Here is a 19,019-nt window from a genome sequence, read left to right as displayed (position 1 = left end):
TTCATCTTTTGGGCAAGCCTATATTATCTAAAGGTAACTTTTTTCAAGTGAATTCGGTTCAGAGTCGACCTTTCAACAAAGTCACGGGCAAACCACCAGACAAGATGTACTCTGATCCCTCTTTTCAATTCTGCTCTCTTAAAGTAGCAAGAACAGCGGAGAAATGAGTGCCTATCTATGTTCTAAAAGTTACATACAGGGATCAATTTTAGGCACCACCTCTCCAGACTCAATTTGCAACTGAACTGCTTGTGCCATATTTATGAAACTTTCAAAGGCCATATCCTCTTTGACAGATATAAAGATCTCATATCCTCTCCCCACCTCAACCCCTTGAGTCTACAATATGACCCTTTAGAGGGTATAACCACCACTCCCCACTCTCACTGAGGTTCCCTTCTTGCCTGGCTGGACTGGGCATTTCCAAATTATACATTCCCTTCCTATCTGTCCCCTGCCCCTATGCTCACTACCCTGCACACACATTGAGAGTCACTGTCTAATTTATTGCAGGCCAACAACTACACACGGCTTCCCTTGTGGTTCAGCTGATAAAGAATCCACCTGCAATGCAGGAGACCTGGGTTCAATCCCTGGGTTGGGAAGATCCCCTGGAGAATGGAATGGCTACCCACTTCAGTATTCTGGCCTGGAGAATTCCATGGACTGTATGTCCATGGAGTCACAGAGTCAGACACAACTGAGTGACTTTCACTTCATTTCACTTCTACACCTACACAAGCTAGAAAATTAATGCATGCCTTGCTTAAAGATAAACTCCAGTAATATCTGAGTTTTTGATACTTGACCTAACCTTAGTTTTAGAGTTCCTTTATATAGTTAAGATATTTATACCTCATATCTCTACTTTTGAGACTGACAGTATTAGGTACCCATTATAGAATCCAATCAACAAAGACAGATTTACATGATTTTCTGGAAGATGTCCTATTTTGCTTTGTATTTTGTTGTTTTTCAACTTCACTGAAAAACTAGAAGATTTCTTATGATTGTAATGAGGTTCCCAACACAGAACTATTTTATTATTAAAAGAGGGATAAGGGAGGTCTATGCCTCTCAAAATCTGGTTCTAGTGCCTGCCCAGTGAATTTAAGTTAGCATACTGATTTACTGTATTATTCATTCAATTAATTCATTCTCCAATACTCACCCTTGCACTGTTCAAATTTAAGAGTTCTTAATTGCATACCAAATAAATCTGAGGTTTATATCCTGCCTCCTAAGAACTAATTATCTATCTTACACTAGAAAGCAGATATAACTGAATAGACAGCAAAATAAAAGTGTGCAATTACAGGCCCAAAGAGTCAACAGAGCCAGCAAGAATGACAGGCATCGGAGGGCAGGAGGAAGGGCTGTCCCTCTGACAGCTGTGGTGCACTACCGAGGTGAGGCAGGACAAACGACAGGTGGGTTCAGATAGGTGGGTGGGGTGGGGAAGGGGATCTCAGATGCAGGGGACCCCATCAGTAGAGCACTGGAAACAGCTAAATCCATGGTTCACGGGAGATGAGTGGGAGCACAGGCCTGAATGAAACAGGAGACCTGTGTTAGAGCACAAAGATGTGAAGGTGGACATGAGGCTGGGGGGCAGGCATTCCTCCAGCAGAGAAACCCAGGATACTAACAGCAACCTGACAGGCTGCGGGAGTTACCTGAACAGACATGGCTTTTAAGTGGGAAAAAAATAAAATCAAATCTGAATTTCTCCTCTGTCCATTTGACATCCTGGGGTTTTGCAGATACTGTGAAAGATTTAGATATATAGATACAGAAGATACAGATATCTACCTATCAGTTCAGTTCAGTTCAGTCGCTCAGTCATGTACGACTCTTTGCGACTTCATGAACCGCAGCACGCCAGGCCTCCCTGTCCATCACTAACTCCCGGAGTCCACCCAGACCCATGTCCATTGAGTCGGGGATGCCTTCCAACCATCTCATCCCCTGTCGTCCCCTTCTCCTCCTGCCCTCAATCTCTCCCAGCATCACGGTCTTTTCAAATGAGTCAGCTCTTCACATGAGGTGGCCAAAGTATTGGAGTTTCAGTTTCAACATCAGTCCTTCCAATGAACACCCAAGACTGATCTCCTTTAGGATGGACTGGTTGGATCTCCTTGCAGTCCAAGGGACTCTCAAGAGTCTTCTCCAACACCACAGTTCAAAAGCATCAATTCTTCGGCGTTCGGCTTTCTTTATAGTCCAACTCTCACATTCATACATGACTACTGGAAAAACCATAGCCTTGACTAGATGGACCTTTGTTGACAAAGTGATGTCTCTGCTTTTTAATATGCTGTCTAGGTAGATCATAACTTTCCTTCCAAGGAGTAAGCGTCTTTTAATTTCATGGTTGCAATCACCATCTGCAGTGATTCTGGAGCCCAGAAAAATAAAGTCTGACACTGTTTCCACTGTTTCCCCATCTATTTGCCATGAAGTGATGGGACCAGATGCCATGATCTTAGTTTTCTGAATGTTGGGCTTAAAGCCAACTTTTTCACTCTCCTCTCTCACTTTCATCAAGAAGCCCTTTAGTTCTTCTTCACTTTCTGCCATAAGGGTGGTGTCATCTGCATATCTGAGGTTATTGATATTTCTCCCGGCAATCTTAATTCCAGCTTGTGCTTCCTAGAAGTTAAATAAGCAGGGTGACAATATACAGCCTTGACGGACTCCTTTTCCTATTTGGAACCAGTCTGTTGTTCCATGTCCAGTTCTAGCTGTTGCTTCCTGACCTGCATACAGGTTTCTCAAGAAGCAGGTCAGGTGGTCTGGTATTCCCATCTCTTTCAGAATTTTCCAGTTTATCGTGATCCACACAATCTACCTATAAATATTATCTATTCATCTATCACCAAGTCTCTAGCTCCACCAGGTTTTACACACAGCAAACCAAATATTGCTTGATAAAAACAAAATTCATGCACCTAAATACTAAGAGTTACCGTTTGCAGACTGACTACACACTAGGCACTATGTTAAATGCTCTGCAGAATTTCATCCATTCTTACAACCACCCAGGGTGTTATCCGCATTTTGTAAATGACAAGCCAGGATCTTAATAAATTCCCCACCATCACAGGGATGGGGCCAGGATTCAAGCCAAGGACTGCCCACCTCCAGTACCCATGCTTTTAAACTAACTCTGAAAAGTCCTCTAAGGAGAACACCATTGTGCTCCCCTTGATCTAGGCAGTCAAGGAAGAAAGACAGAACTGAACATCAGGTTTTCCTCTAGCATTACTGAGCTAGCTACACCTTCTGGTAAAAACAGGGCTTTTCCATAGCCAAGAGGTCAGAAAGAATTATTTCTTCCAACATTGTCCATTCCCCCACCACCAAGATTCTTGGGATTGTAAAAAACAGTAGAGGACAAAGGTCTGTGAAACAGGGCTAGGAGGCTACCCCCAGGGGAAATTAAACAAGTCTAACAAACCTGTAAGATAATCAGCACTTCCTGAACCAAGAAGATTTCACTGACCAGGGAAAATGAGTCAAGGATACTAGCAGGAGACTTGCCACCTCTGTAAAGCTGGAAGGCTCCTCTTCTTTCTTCCTGTCCCTGAAGGGTAATAAAGTCTCCATTTTGTTCTCAAATTGATGCTCAGTTCCAGAGGGACAATAATCTTTCTCTCACTCTAAAGGTCCCAGTACAATAGCTATAAGCGTCCTTAAAAACAGGCACCAAACAATTACATGGCATTATACTGCTTTCTCCAGGACTCAAGCTCCAAATGAAAGGCATCATTATTTAAGATCATTATAATTACAAATGATAATTCAACATCAATGCTATGCTTGGCCTTTTATTATAATAATATAGGGATGCCATGAACTCTTTCATCTAACAATCTCTTGGCTCTTCAGAAATCATAAATGACACAGCTTCAAATGGCATGGCCTTCCATTGTCTGCCGAAGTTAACTCAGAGCCCAAGGAGAAAAATGGCCAGATCAAGCTGATTCACTCACAGGACATCTCAAATGAAACTCCAAGTTTTTACTCTTTCAACTTTGTTCCAACTTGGGGACTCGCCCTCTGTCAAGGCTGAAGTCTCACTCAGAAGGATTCCTCTTTCCTAACAATTGTCCATAACTCAACAGAAGAACTGAGACTGCTTAAAGTACATAACAGACTAATGGCCATAAAGATAATAAGGAGGTATTAAGGGAAACACACTGACTGAAACTGCCCACCCTACCCAGGCACCATAGTAACTAACCATCTGCATGAATTATTTTACGACAGGAGGTCCTGGTAGGGAACACTGAACTAGTAAGCCACAACCAACAGGAAGAGTTCAGGAAACGTCAAAAGGAGATGCCATGTGCCCTACCATCTCCCAGAATCCTTTTCACTGGCATCCACCTTGGCTGAGCAATGGGTGCGCCACCTGGAAGGACCCTGAGTCAGAGAGATTGGCCAAAGACAACGTGGAAACTAACCCCATCAGCATCAAACCCAAGACTACGAGCCACATGACCGAGCAGTTCTCCTGAGTTCCCTTGCCCTCCTGCTCTCCACCCGGGCATCCCTTTCCAATAAAGTCTCTTGCTTTGTCAGCATGTGTGTCTCATTGGACAATTCATTTCCAAGTGTTAGACAAGAGCCCCCTTTCAGGTCCTGGAAGGGGTCCCCCTTCCTGCAACAGAGGGAGAAAGTAGGCACAAAATCTTGAAGCCAGTATGGCCTCAAGGTGCTAATACTCATTATTCCTGAGTGATTCAAAATCACATAGAATAAAAAAGCTTTTTTGCTTTGGGTATACACACGGAACATATGATTTATTTACGCAGGAAACCTTGTTCCTCAAAAGAGACTAAAAATGTTGCAATACTTACTTCAACTTTACTAAGAACATAATGTGCAAAGGTGCAGAACTAGATGTGTTCCCTAAAACAAGGTTCCTCGAAGAAGGTGTCCCAGAGAAAAGACTCAAGTTAAGAACAATGCCACTCCAGAAAATCTCGCCTAACCACTTCAGTCCTCACTGCTCCCTTTCCCTCAACCACCCAGAATTTAGAGACTACACCACACACTCCAGCATTTCAATAGCTATTGTCTTGTGGGGTGCACTTGTTTCTGGTGTGTTGGTCATGTCAACTGGGAGGGCAGGATCTGAGGCTTCCAGCACTTCTTTGCCACAGCATTTCTAACAGAGCTGGGAGGAAATATGCTTAATAAACCTTGCTCCTGCTGACTGGCAGGGCTAGCTGTGTCTCATGCACTCTGTGTTATACCTACAGCCTCTCACTTCACAGTCACAGCAGCCCTACAGAGGGAGGAGGGACATTTACTACAAATGAGGAAACAGAGGCTCACAATGGTTAAATGACTATCTCAAAGCCAGATGGATAAGTAGTGTAAGTGAAGGAACTTGAACCCAAGATCATTAGCTGCAAGTATTATTAGACTCTTCCTGAAAATTCTTCCTCGTACAAAGGATTATCAATATCTTCTCTCGTAACATTCTGACCTTTATTATCCCTTCCCAACTGAACCTTGTTTTGAGCAATTCAAGTCAGAAAGTGCTTCAACCACATTTTGGGGTTGCTCAGATATGGGAATATGGGGAGAATTTTTTTGAGCTCATAATTCACACTTAGTCAGTGGAGAGCACTGTTACAATCCCCTCAGCCAGGACCCACACAGACCAGACATTCTACCTCTGCTGGTGTGTTGGTTTATTCTGGAAGTAGTTGTTTTATACACAAAATTACATAGAGACTTTTAACCATAATAAGTTAAGGAAGATTGCTGGCTTGCTGATTCTGAGAAAATGAATTTAAAAATTAAGTGACATCCTTGAGTCACACAGCAAACTAGACCCTTCTCAGCCATGCTGACTCCTCTCTTTCCCCACACTGACCAGCATATCATGCTGAAGACCTTAACACTGCTGACTTCTGGGGTTGGATAATTCTCTGTTGAGGGTGGGGGGTCAAGTGCATGGTGGGATGTTTAGCAGTATCCCTGGCCCATACCCACTAGATGCCAGGATTACCCGTTCCTGTGACAATCAAAGGGGGCTTCCTCTGTGGCTCAGCAGTAAAGAATCCATCTGCAATGCAGGAGCCGCAGGAGATATGGGTTCAATCCCCAGGTCTGGAAGATCCCCTGGAGGTGGGCATGGCAACCCACTCCAGTATTCTTGCCTAGAGAATCCCCATGGCAGAGGAGCCTGGTGGGCTACAGTCCATACCGTTGCAAAGAGTCGGACATGACTGAAGCAACTGAGCATGCACCCACACATATGACAATCAAAAATGTCTCCAGACATTGCTAATTGTCACAGGGGCGGGGGGAACGGGGGTGTAATCACCCTTGCTTGAGAACCACTGCTCTAGACAAGTGGTCTTCAAACAGAGGTACAACAATCCACTGGGTTTAGAGAGAAAACATGAGAATATTTGTAATAACTCTCATCTTAAAAAACAAGATAAAAAAAAAAAGACAAGACCTCATCTTTACTAATATTTAATACAAGACCCATCTCTAGCACTCCCAATGAGTCCAAATAGCAGTTACACACCCCAGAGAGATCTGACGGGATCCTGGGGGAAGAGGGAAGCTCTGCAGCAGAGGCTGAGATGCACCGTCCATATGCTTAGTTAAGTGCCTTTACTGATTACATTTGTTTTAAATGGATTAGCCCTCATAAAACAAACAAGGGGATTAAAAAGATTCCTGAGAGAAACCTTCGATAAAAGATAACACAAGCATACATGAGCAACAAGAGAATGTTCCGGGTGTCCTCTTCTTAGTCACACGACAATGCAGAAACAACCACAGTCTAATAAGATATGACAAGATTCACCAAAACCTGACTGAGGTTATTTCAAGTATGGATCTGCATCCACCTCATGAGTGATGCACCTCATTTTAAGTATATACTGTGCTTTCAGATTCCAGCTAACAATAGCAGGACATGACATAAATAAACAAACAGACATAAATGAAGGGACAGACTGTTTGTAAACCGACAGTGCTATTCTATTAAAAAAGTTCATGAGACTATTTTTCTAAACCAACACTGCCCAACAGAACTTTGAGATGATGACATTTTCTGCATCTGTGCTGTTCAAAACTGTAGGCAGTAGCCACATGGAGCTACTAAGCAAGTGAAAAGTGGTCTCATGAATTAAATTTTTATTTTATTTCAGATAATTTAAATTTTAATAGCCATATGTGGCTAGTGGCTACTTTATTGGCCCACACAGTCCTGGACCACTAGTCCCGGACCGCACAGTCCTGGACCACTGCTGCCTCAAAACACCCAGCTCGCAGCAAGCAGTGCATTTTTCCTGCTTTTGTATCTTTGGCCACGTTATTCTTTCTGCCTAGAATGTTCTGTTGACCCTGACCATCTAGCAGTAAGTTCTTATTTTTGAAGACACATTTCAAGTATCACCCTTCGTTAGCTTTCCCTGACTTCTTTTCACCCAAAAATCAATGATCCCCCATGTTTGTTCCCCTGGCCCTGTTCACCCCTCATCTTAGCTTTTAGAGCTATTTGTTTGTGTGTCTTAAGTTCTGTGAGTGTGAGTTCCTCAAGGTAGAGCCGTGTCTTATTTAATCACTGCATGATATCCAGCACAGAGTGGGTGCTCAGGGACGATTACTGAACCAACAAACCCAGGTCTCCCAATCACCCCGTAGGGCCCCCACCACCACACCAAACACACCAGAATATGGCTCCAGAAAAGGAGGCTCAAGGTTATGCTTTGCTACTTCAAGTGCTGGATGCTACTTCAACAGACAACTCCATTCCTATGATTATCACTGTTTGGCTCCCGCAGATGCAGATGTCACAGAGATTTCTTAAGCAGCTCAGAAAGCATCCATCCTTTGAAGAGGACAAGATGAAGGTGCACAGTTAGTCCCGTTTCTGAAGTGTCAACTTTCAAAGATGGCAAGTTAAAATGACTGCTCTGACACAGGAATATGTTTTCATGTGTACTTTATTAGTATTTACTGAGCTTTTCTTGTGTACTCTACCTGCAGTTTTAGCTCCTGAGGTATAAGTATAGCCTCCTCCCAGACCCTCCTACTCAGAACCCATGGGAAATGGATTCTCTCTCTTCACAACCTCTCATTAAGTGAGCTTGACTTTGTTAGAAAGACCAAAGGAAAGGCTTTGAGCATGCAATGGCTTATTCTGGATTTCATTTCTGAATTCTAGATTTGGCTATATTTAGCAAAGCTATAACCGTCATCATGCCTGAAGCCAGGAAGAAGACACCATTCACAAACCACCCCCTGAAAATCTGCAGTTGCCACTAAAAGACCAGACTTCCCAGCAGGCAAAGACATCTGAAGTGGGAGGGGTCAAATTGGTGACTGCGTCAAGAGAAGACCTCACAGGCTTCTAGCCAACCTCCCAGCCTGCCACTGAAGCTCTCTGTGACCTGATTTCCTTTTCTTTTCTCTCCAACACACCTTCTGCTCTGGCCAAACATGCTCCTTTTCTCCCCTGTCCATTCCTTCCTGTAACACTGGTCATCTCACTCCCCTACCTGCTTCAGCTTCAAGCTTCTTGCATCTATTTGAAGCTTCAGGACCTCTCTTCCCCAGACACCAGCCACCTCCTCGCCCTACTATTGGCAAAGGGCTGAGGCATAAAAGGAAGCACTACCTACTGGACAGCTAGTCAACAGTTACTCGGAAGGCCCAGGGCCACTAGGGAAAGCAAGCAGCCAGTGCAGCCAGGGAGAAATGTAAAAGAATTTCCTTCTACCACATTGTGTCCTTCTTTCCTTGATTCTGGAAGGGAAACTTGTACCAACCAAAATGACAACACCAGACTGGATGGTATTCCCAGAACTCACCACACTGTCTCCCCACCCCACACTTTCGCACATGCTATTCTTTCTGCTTGGAAAGGCTTGGGTAACCCTCATTGGGAACCTGTGGGTAATTTACATTCCTGTTTAAACGACACTTCATCTGGAAACCCTCCGCCCCAGGGTCTTTCTCCTTTATCATCTCATAACGTCTTTTTACCATCTACTCTATATCCAGGACCATGCTAAGTGCTGGACACTTATCTTAGGATTATTCATTGGTTTATATCAAACCCATCAATCCTAAAGGAAATCAACCCTGAATAATCACTGGAAGGACTGGAGTTGAAGCTCCAATACTTTGGCCACCTGATGCTCAGAGCTGACTCACTGGAAAAGACCTTGACGCTGGGAAAGACTGATGGCAGAAGAAGAGGACAATAGAGAATGAGATGGTTGGATGGCATCACCAACTCAATGGACATGAATTTAAGCAAACTCAGGAAAATAGAGAAGGACAGGGAAGCTTCGCCTGCTGCAGTCCATGAGGTCATAAAGAGTAAGACATGACTTATTGACTGAACAACAACGAGCTCCTTAAGAGCCAGGCCCAAGTCCCATTCATCCTCTAGCTTTGGAATCTAATACAGTGCCTGATACAGAGAAGGCATTTACATTCCCTAAATGAATACATGCATGCATCATACTGATACTGCTAATACATTATTTCTGACATACACACATATACATACACACACGTATTTGTTGGTTTAGCTGGTTTCACGTGTATTTTTTAAGTGTCACTACTTTGCACTGTAAGTAGGAGAAACTGTCAATGTTTACTGCCATAGAGACTTAACTGGGTAGTTCTCATTAACCCTAGACCTGAATTCTTTTAGTGGAGGTCAAAATACTCTCCTGAAGGGCCCCCTGGTCCACCCTATATAAACCCACGCACTTCTGGAATGTTGTTTTGGACACAGCAGGTAGTCAACATTTACCTGTGTCTGGAGCTTAGATGTAAGGCCTCATTTAGCCAAGGAGGTGTGATAAAAGCACAGCTTCTCAGACCTCCTTTGAGTATTGCTCCACTTTTCCCATTGAGCTTGTTCTGGAAGCTTAAACCAGATCTTCCCTTGACATCCCACACCTGTTACCTCAGACATGATTTAGTATCTCATCATGGTATCTTTCCTGAGGAAGCTAGAGAAACCATATCCAACCCTGAGCCAGCCAAGACAAAGCCAGACCCTCTGAACTGGTGATGGAGAGCCTTCACTTCCCCAGACAACCCTCCTAGGACTAGTTAGTGAGACGGGGTGAGCAGGGCTGAAGCCACTGATCTTCCGCTCCAGCAGCTTGTCCCTGGGGTTCCTGCAATTCCTCCCTATAAAGGACAGACCAAACCCACAGGAGAGAAAGAGGGATGGTCAGTGGGATGAGGTGGTAACAGGGTCTGTGCTTGAAGTCCACCGCATCACCCCTCCCTGAACTACCCGGCCACTGCCCTGGGCACCTGAGGTATGACTCTCATCGGCCTGAGACACCTCTGGCTAGGATGGGTGGCTAGGTCAGCACCTGGGGCCTCAAAGGAGGATGGGTACCCCAAACATCTCTTGACACCTTAAAGAGCCATGAGGCCTCTGCAAAGAACATTTGGCTCTGTTCACCCACGCTGGGGGGTTGTGGTGGGGCGGGGAGTAGCTGCAGTCAAGCTAGCCTTCACATTGCCCCTACTCCTCAACTATCTGCCTATATGGCTGAAAAATAATAGCTCCCAAATATTGAACATCTGGAAAATGTTGAGTAATTTACATACGTCGCCTCATTTAATCTTCAAGACTGCTCCCTAGGGCGGCGGCTCTGAAACTTCAGCTTGCAGCAGAATCTCTCCAGGAACTTGTTAAAGCCCCACAGCCACAGTCTCTGGGGTGAGGCCCGAATTTGCATTTCCAACAAGCTCCTGCACGTGATTGCTGATGCTCATAACCTAGGTGCCACACTTTGACTACCACTGTCAGAGAGATCGAAGAGAGGCTGGAAATGTCTTACCCAAGGTTTCAAAGCTGGTCAAGAACAGATCCAGAATTTGAACCTGGATCTGCCTAATTCCTTGGGGGCTTCCCTGATAGCTCAGTTGGTAAAGAATCCACCTGCAATGCAGGAGACTGTCGTTCGATTCCTAGGTCGGGAAGATCCACTGGAGAAGGGACAGGCTACCCACTCCAGTATTCCTGGGCTTCCCTTGCAGTTCAGCTGATAAAGAATCCGCCTGCAATGCAGGAGACCTGGGTTTGAGACCTGGGTTGGGAAGATCTCCTGGAGAAGGGCAACGCTACTCACTCCAGTATTCTGGCCTGGAGAATTCCACGGACTGTATAGTCTATGGGGTAGCAAAGAGCTGGACACAACTAAGCGACTTTCACTTTCACTGCCTGATTCCACAGACAGAGCTGGTAAACACCTCACTGTAGGAGTGAAAGTCTGCCTTTGTCTTGTTTTCCTAAATTCACTGACAGCTCCTTAAAGGAAGGCATTACACTTTAAACCTCCCTATATCCTCCTTCTCAGACCCTAGTAGTACCTTTGTACTTGGTGGGTACTTCACAGGTACTTTGTATACTGGCTCCTCCATAGCTATATACTTCTGTGTGTGTGTGTGTGTGTGTTAGTCACTCAGTCGTGTCCAATTCTTTGTGACCCCATGAACTGTAGCCTACCAGGCTCCTCTGTCCATGGAATTCTCCAGGCAAGAATACTGGGGTCGGTTTCCATTTTCTCCTCCAGGGTATCTTCCTGACTCAGGGATCAAACTTGTGTCTCTTTATGTCTCCTGCAATGGCAGGAGGGTTCTTTACCACTAGTCCCACCTGGGAAACCCAAATAGTAGTGCTCTTGCATTGGCTGGGATTCAAACCGGGGCCTCCTACATGGCAGGCAAGAATTCTACCACTGACCCACTAATGTTTAGCACCAATTCTCCAGGCAAGAATACTAGAGTGGGTTGCTATGCCCTCCTCCAGGCGATCTTCCTGACCCAGGGATCAAACTCATGTCTCTTTCATCTCCTGCATTGACTGGCAGGTTCTTTACCACTAGTGCCACCTGGGAAGCCCAATATACTTCTAAGAGCCACAAATTCAAATTCAATTAGAGTCAAAGAACATAAAGAGGGCAACAGTGCCAAACCAAGTTTTCCATGGCCCTCCCTCTTGCTACTCTGAGTGTCTGTGCCGTCACTGAACCTGGATAACTCCGACTCATCCTTCAGTCAGTCACTTCCTGCAACAAGCAATTCTTGGCACTCTAAAACTGGAAGCCACTGCACCCTAAGTTAATCTCCATGATGGTTCATATCGCTCGATTTTAACTGGCTGTTTTCCATCTCTCAAAGTAGTATGTAAATTCTAGCATCTAGTTTTAAATTATATTCCCCAGAACCTAGCACAGTGCCTGGTACACTGCGGACACTCTATCACTGTTTGTTGAATGAATGAATGAATGAACACAGAGCTGCAAGCTCTCAGTTCCATTTAAAAATAAAAGGGCATGATGTGCTGTTCTCAGGGATGAATTCTGGGGAAGAAAAGGGCAGCACAGATGGAAAATTTGCCTTTTCTCTTCCCCATCAACTCAGACTCTGAGAAGTGGCACCGCTTAGGGTTACCTCCTCTCTAACAAGACAACATCCTAGCTGAACAAAATGTTTCTGGGCTGTAAGGTCAGCAGAGGCTGTTGAGAGGGAAGGAAGGAGCTTGGCGCCCCCTCATTTCTCCCAATTTCTCTCTCACAGACACACTCCTTCTCCATTTCTCCATCCCACTGCGGGCCAGGGCTCTCACACAGGGATGAAACAGATCAGACTCAAGGGCGCGAAGCTGGCAGAGGGCACAGAAGCATCTCCCATCCTGCACCAAAGCCCACAAGGAAGGATCCAAAGGGACAGTGACTCAGACCCCAGATCAAGTCCAGCTAGAGCAGCACTGAGAATGGAAAGAGCAACAATTTCATAAGGACATCCACTGCCAGATTTTTTTTTAAGACACTGTTTTTAAAGACTTCAGCCATAACCCCAGAAAACTGGGCCCAGCTGAATCTCATGCTGATACAAGCTGAGAGCCTGACACAGCTTCTTCCTCCTCTGAACCCACCAGCAGCAATACTCACCGTGACAGGCAATTCCCAGGCCCAGGTCAGGACCCTTGCTCCAACCTTAGCTTGCAAAAAGGCTCCTTCCCCAGCAACTGAACTGTTCCCCCACCATGCTGCAGTAATACAGGCCTCCCCTTCCCCCATCCCCTGTCAGCGGATAAAACAACCTACAGCAGGTTGGCCCCATCCAATTAGTTTGAATAGCTTCATGCCAAGGAAATTGCTGCTTTTATTAAAAATAAAAGCACACTCTGGCAGGCAATGGGCTGTGAAAAGCATGAGTCTGGCATAATTATGAAGGTCAAGGTTAAGGTTACCAAAAGAGACATGCAATAATTTCCAGAAAGCCTGGGGGATAAAGATATAGATCTACATGTCTGTAGATATACAGAGGAACACACATGTAGGGAATTTACATAGTAGATCTAAATAACATCCTCTCCAACAGAGAAAAAGCAAAAGTCAGATGCCACTCTCAAGTAATTCTTTTGGCAAAGCACACACACACACACCCCAAAATCAAAAGACAAGAATAGGAAGAAGAGGGGCCCACTGGACCGATTTCAAAATAATCACATTCATTCCATGTAATTTCTGTTATCCGAACTGTATCCTGGGGACCTGATTACAGTTAGGTCAGGAAACAAACCTAGTGAAACCCACCAAGAGCCTTGGCTCTTGGAAAAACACATTCTGATTCCCTGAAAACCCTCTCTTCATTCCAAGTCCTGCTCAAGGGAGAGGGAAAGTTGGGTAGGAGGAGAAACCCCTCTTAAAGGTTCTCCAACCCCACCCTGCAGCCCTCACATCAGTATTTCAAGTTTTAGGAGGATCACAAGCCCCACACCCTACATCTGATGTGAAGCTTTGCACTTTCACACATACGTTTTTCTCGTTTGATCCTCACAATTACATGAGGCAGGCAAGAACTGTCTCGTCAATTTTTTTAATAAAAGGCCACCGAGGTAAACAATTTCTGGCAAACTACCCCCACCCCATAAAACTCTGTCACTTTGAAATCCCCGTTTCAAATTTCTCAAGGACAAGGATTCACAGGGCAAGGGCAGGGAGAAGGGAGGGTCAACTGGGCAAAAGCCATTCATACATTCAACAACTGGAAACCAGAGTCTCGCTGCATCAGCACAAGATTTTAATTTACGGCGCACCGAAAGAGTCCCACCATACCTTCCGCCAGCACCTCGTCCACAGTGACCTGCTGTCGCCCAATGCCAAAGACCCTTCCGATGTAGCCGCTGCCCAGGCCCGAGGTGCTGCCTCCTCCTCCGCTGGAGCCGGAGCCCAGGCCAGAGCCGCCCTGCTCTCTCCTGGAGTCGAAAAACTTCTTCATCATGCGAAAAGGAAGCCGGAAAGCAAAATACCGACGGTTTCTGGATTTTTTTTTTTTTTTTTTTTTTAAACAAGAGACCCAAGGATTTCTTCTCGGATTTCAGCTCGGAGAGGAGCCACCCGAATCCGGCCGTGGGGGTGGGGGCTGAGGGAGGATGCCTATAGGAATATGCGTGTCAATCGCGCGGCGGTCCCCTCCTCCTCAAGAGAGCGATTCGTGTAAGTTTAAACCTGCGATGACAGAGGGAGAGAGAGAGAGGATGAATCAGTAACACACTTAAAAATTCAACTGCTGAGTCCTAGGGGGAGCAGAAGCCACCATCCTGGAGAAACGCTTCATGAATTTTCTTAGAGAGAAAAACCCTGGGGCTGAAAACGCGTCCCCGGCCCCAGAACCCGGGACTCCCGAGCCCTGGGCTCTGAAAAAGGAGGAATTCTGGCCGCCTCGGGCAGCGCTGACCCAGCGGGCAATGCCTCCCCTCCTCCCCGGTCTCCCTGCCGCCCCGCGAGGCAGCATCCTGGCGGCACCCACTTGAGATGGCTCGGCGGCCGGCGCCCAGCTACCAGCCCCGCAACATTGTCACGACGCGGAGAGGAGGCGGCGCTGCAACGAGAGCCGGGGCCGCATTCGGCGACCGCCCGCCCGCCAGCTGATCCCCGGAGCGCCCGGCGGAGACTGACCCGCCGCCCCTCCCCCGCGCGCGCTCCCGCCCGGCTCCATCCACCCAACCAGGAAGTGAACCGCCGCCGGAAGTGCCTCCCCGAGCGGCAGGGCCAGGGGCTGAGGCCGCTGGCGGCCTCCACTCTGTCACCAAGAATAAGAACGCGTGTTGGAGAAAAGGGGAGTGGGGAAACGGGGTCTCAGTGCGGAGAAAGTTTTGGAAAAGAACGTTGATATTGCCCGACCCGTAGAGCACCATGGGAAAGGTAGTTCGCTGCAGCCTAGGGGCTGGACTACAACTCCCAGGATGCCCCTGGAGGAGCGAGCGAGGCGGCTGCGGTGGCCTTCTCCGCCTCGGAGGTGGTTAGCGGGGTGGTGCATTTGTGGGATTCGGTTATTTAAACACATCCGGTAAAGAAACTGCCAGGGACTAGGGTTTCCAGCCTGCTGCATGTTCCACCCTTCTGGAGCCATCTTATTTGTGACTTGACCTCCCTGCACAAGGGATTCTGGGGATTGTGGTTTCCAAACGGATCGAGGCTGACACCTGAAGGACGCTGCTTAGCCGCTTAGCCCCTAGCGGGTCCTGCGGGGCTTACCGACGTCACCTGGACAGAAGTGGAAGACCGAGGGTGATCGGGAAATTTTCGCTGGCCGTTGGTGCCTGGCCACACCTCAAAGCTAACCCTAACATAAATAAAACCAGAGCCCTTCCTCCTCCCAACTTCAAAAGCAGCTTTTGCTCACAGATATTGAGAACAGGCTCAGCGGTCAGCTCTGAGCTAGGCACTGTGAAAACCCTTAATGAGACGGTGCCTTTTCAGGAAATTTGCAGGCGAGACTCAAACTGAGAAACTTAGAGAGCGTATGTGCGGAGGAAATCGTAGGCTACCAAGCGACCCAAACCCTCGGCTCGACCACAAACTTCGGGGCTTGTCTGACGGTGACCCTTAATTCTTCCACCTTTTCAGATGCCGTGGTTTTGCCTGACCTTCATTTAACCCCCGCCCACACGAGAACTCTGACTGTTATATCTTTCCTCTTCAATATTCCCGTTTTGATGCTTATTTTACCCTGATATCGCCAGACTGCGCAGAATGGAGGTGGACAGTGTGCTTTGCATCTGCCAAAGGCAGAAGATTTGGACGCCTCTTGTTACCCCTCTCCATCCCTAGATTTCCTGATAGATGATGCTGACAGTAGTGCCAAATCCTTTCCCATCCTCCCTCCCCAGATCCATGATTTTTCAAATCCCTGAATGTAAGTTTTTTCTCACCTCCACCTGCTCCCTGTTTCTGAGACAGCCTTTTTGGCTTGTAAATTAGTCCTAGAATTTTTTCTGCAGGCATTTGAAGAGAGTAGAGAAAGGTGCTCCAAGGCGGGGCGACGGGGGGGGGGCGGAGTGGGGGGGGCGCGAAGTTAGGGGGATGGTGTTCTTGGTTTCTCTTAAGTGAAATTTAAATTTTAAACTGAACTGTAACTGAATTGACAGAGGTTTCTGCTGCTTTCTCTTCCTCCTCCTCCTCTTTTTTCTCCTCCCTCTTTTCTTTCTCCCTGTTGTCCTCCTCCTCTTTCTTTTTTGTTCATCGTGTTTCAAGTAGTATCGTAGTTAAACTACCAATTAAACTTCCTGTGTGGAGACAGCATCTTTTCTTCCGGAGGGAGTCGATGTTGTCACCTCAGTTCACAAATCCGCGCAGCCACCTCCAGGGCAGAAAGCAGCACCTGCTGACATTCCCTCGAAACAAACCCACGGGAGGCATGTTCTCTGCATTTTCCTTAAAAGGCTAGATTTTTTTCCCAAGGATGTTTGGAATAGGTCTTGAAATAGATGGGAGAGCTAATTTGAAATTAGATTCATTGACCTCCATTTTTCTCTGCACCTATTGATCTTGGCTGTTGGGTCCTAGAAGACCTGTTGGGTCCTAGAATCTGTTGCTATCTCAGTTTTTACTTTTCTAGACTTTCCTGTTAACCAGACTAGGCCAGAATTTGGCAGATCCCAAGTCTTACCTTTAAGATACAAAAATATTTTTTTATCTTGTAGAATTAAGGTAGCTAACAGATATTCATTGAGCACTCATCTGGATGCTTTGATCGGAATCTGAGGGAAGAAGTTTTACAAAGAAGAAAAAGAAGGAAAAAACAGAAGACTAGATTCTTTTGTCTTCCATTCTCTTGGAGACTAATGGCAGTTATACTGACAAAACCACAATTTTTAACGTGTTACATGTGTTAAGTTAGTGAATTCTCATAACAACACTATGAAATAAGGTACTATTGTTATTTTCACTTTATAGATGGGGCACTGAAGCATAGAGATAAGTGACTTGCCGAAACTCACACAAATAGTAACTGACAAAACCAGGACTCAAATCCAAACATTTTAGCTGCAGAACCCAGTGCTTAACTAGCAACACCATAGTGCCTACTTAAAGTAAGAAGCAAATCTATAAGCAGCATGGGACCAGGAGACAGGTAGAGGTTTCTACCACTCCATACCTGTGCCCCTAGACCACTTAGAACTCTGGACCTATTTTCTCAGCCAAAAAGCGATAGCTCTCTTACAACTCTTAGTAATTCTCTAGTTCTTAATGCAAGATCAACCACTGTAATCTCAAAATTCCTAGCACACTTACAGAAGTATGATTTGTCCTACCTGGCCTTGCATTTCTATTCAACTTTTCAAGTATATTGTCACCTCTACTCAGAATCAGGTGACAGTCATCTACTTATCTCCTTGAACATCCAATATGGTAGTTTATATAGAGTGTGTCCTTACCAGTATTTAAATAAACCAAATAATCAAATTCTAATTAAATGTGACACAGAAAACAATCTGATTAGGGTGGAAAGATTGTTTTGAGGTATTATAGACCATTTTGAACTTGCTGTAAGAGATACCAATGAGAAATATACAATTGAAAGGAAAAGGAGGGACTACCCTGCTGGTCCAGTGGTTAAGAATCAGCTTTGCAATGCAGGGGACACAAGTTTGATTCCAGTTGGGGGAATTGAGGATCCCAGATGCCTCAGAGCAACTACTGAGCCCATGAGTCCCTGGGCCACAAAGAAAGATCCCATGTGATGCAATGAAGATCCCACATGCTACAACTAAAGACCCAACACAGCCCAATAAATAAATGAATTGTTTAAAAAAAGGGAAAAGAGACTGATATTTACTATGTATCTTCCACATGCTAATTGCTGAATTAGGCGCTTAACATATTACCTTGTTTAATCCTTACAGATACAGATCTGCACCTCTGCAAAGTAGATACTATTATCTATTATATCAAAGTAGATACTATTCTATCAATACTATTTTCCCCAATTTTATAAATGAACAATGAAAATTTTGTTAGTAGCAGAGGAATGCACATGGTTTGTTGGGTTTGAGGAAATAATTTGGCCTGTGATATGGCTAAACCATGTCACAGTAAAACCCAGTTATGGCCAATGTGTGGCTAATTCCTTACAGGAAGTCAAAGAGAAGGGGACCAACATTATTTAAGGACATTAACTAAGGCTTGCACTGCAGTGGATATTTAATCATATCATGCAGCCTTCACAGACACTTATCAATGTGGAAACAGGCTGACTGGGGTTAAAGTATGTCAACTGTTGCTACACACAGCCTGGTAAGGACAGAACGAGAATTATAATCTGACTGACCTCAAAACCCAGTCATTTTCTGGACACCACATAGCCATTCTATGTTGCCATCTTTTAGTCTGATGGAACTTATTAGAAATGCAAATTATCAGGCCCCTCCCAGATCTTTTGAATAGGAGGGAGGGGCAGAGGTGGCAGTCTCTTTTCACCAACCATCCTGGTGATTCTGATCCATTTTCAAGTTTGAGAACCCTTTTTTAGCAGAAGGGACAGAGTAACAACCACTTATTTTCTTTAAAAAGATTTCTTGGTTTTTGGTTTTGTTTTCTGAGTAGAAAAGTAATTATATAATCATCAAAGACAGTATGAAGAAGAGAAGTCAACTCAGAATAAAATCACTCAGAGATATTTACTACTGACTTTTTTTTTTTTGCATT

At 45.4% G+C, this 19,019-nt stretch overlaps 1 protein-coding gene and 1 long non-coding RNA gene across 14 annotated transcripts in view; both read right to left on the bottom strand.

Annotated features, from left to right (window-relative positions):
* Positions 1–14,403, bottom strand: part of AAK1 (AP2 associated kinase 1) — a 167,854-nt gene extending 153,451 nt beyond the window's left edge. For 12 of the 13 annotated variants that reach the window (XR_014083241.1, XR_014083242.1, XM_081594530.1 and 9 more), the window contains exon 1: positions 14,145–14,371. Coding sequence is in view for 11 of the 13 variants with exons in the window: in XM_081594530.1 (XP_081450656.1) it covers positions 14,145–14,310 (166 nt within the window). In the remaining 2 variants the exon portion in view is untranslated. Of the gene's footprint in view, positions 1–14,144 lie in introns of all 13 variants that reach the window. The other variant, XM_081594529.1, reaches the window with a different exon arrangement.
* An 85-nt stretch (positions 14,404–14,488) lies between these two features.
* LOC145546761 (uncharacterized) lies at positions 14,489–15,038 on the bottom strand. Its single transcript, XR_014083243.1, has 2 exons — positions 14,839–15,038; positions 14,489–14,537 (listed from the first exon to the last, which is right to left on the bottom strand). It is a non-coding gene; the product is annotated as an uncharacterized LOC145546761 (long non-coding RNA).
* Positions 15,039–19,019: the final 3,981 nt, after the last annotated feature.

This window comes from Giraffa tippelskirchi, chromosome 4 (assembly GCF_054371585.1).
Source record: "Giraffa tippelskirchi isolate mGirTip1 chromosome 4, T2T-mGirTip1v1.2.pri, whole genome shotgun sequence".
NCBI lineage: Eukaryota > Metazoa > Chordata > Mammalia > Artiodactyla > Giraffidae > Giraffa > Giraffa tippelskirchi.
This window is presented reverse-complemented; position numbering and strand designations above follow the sequence as displayed.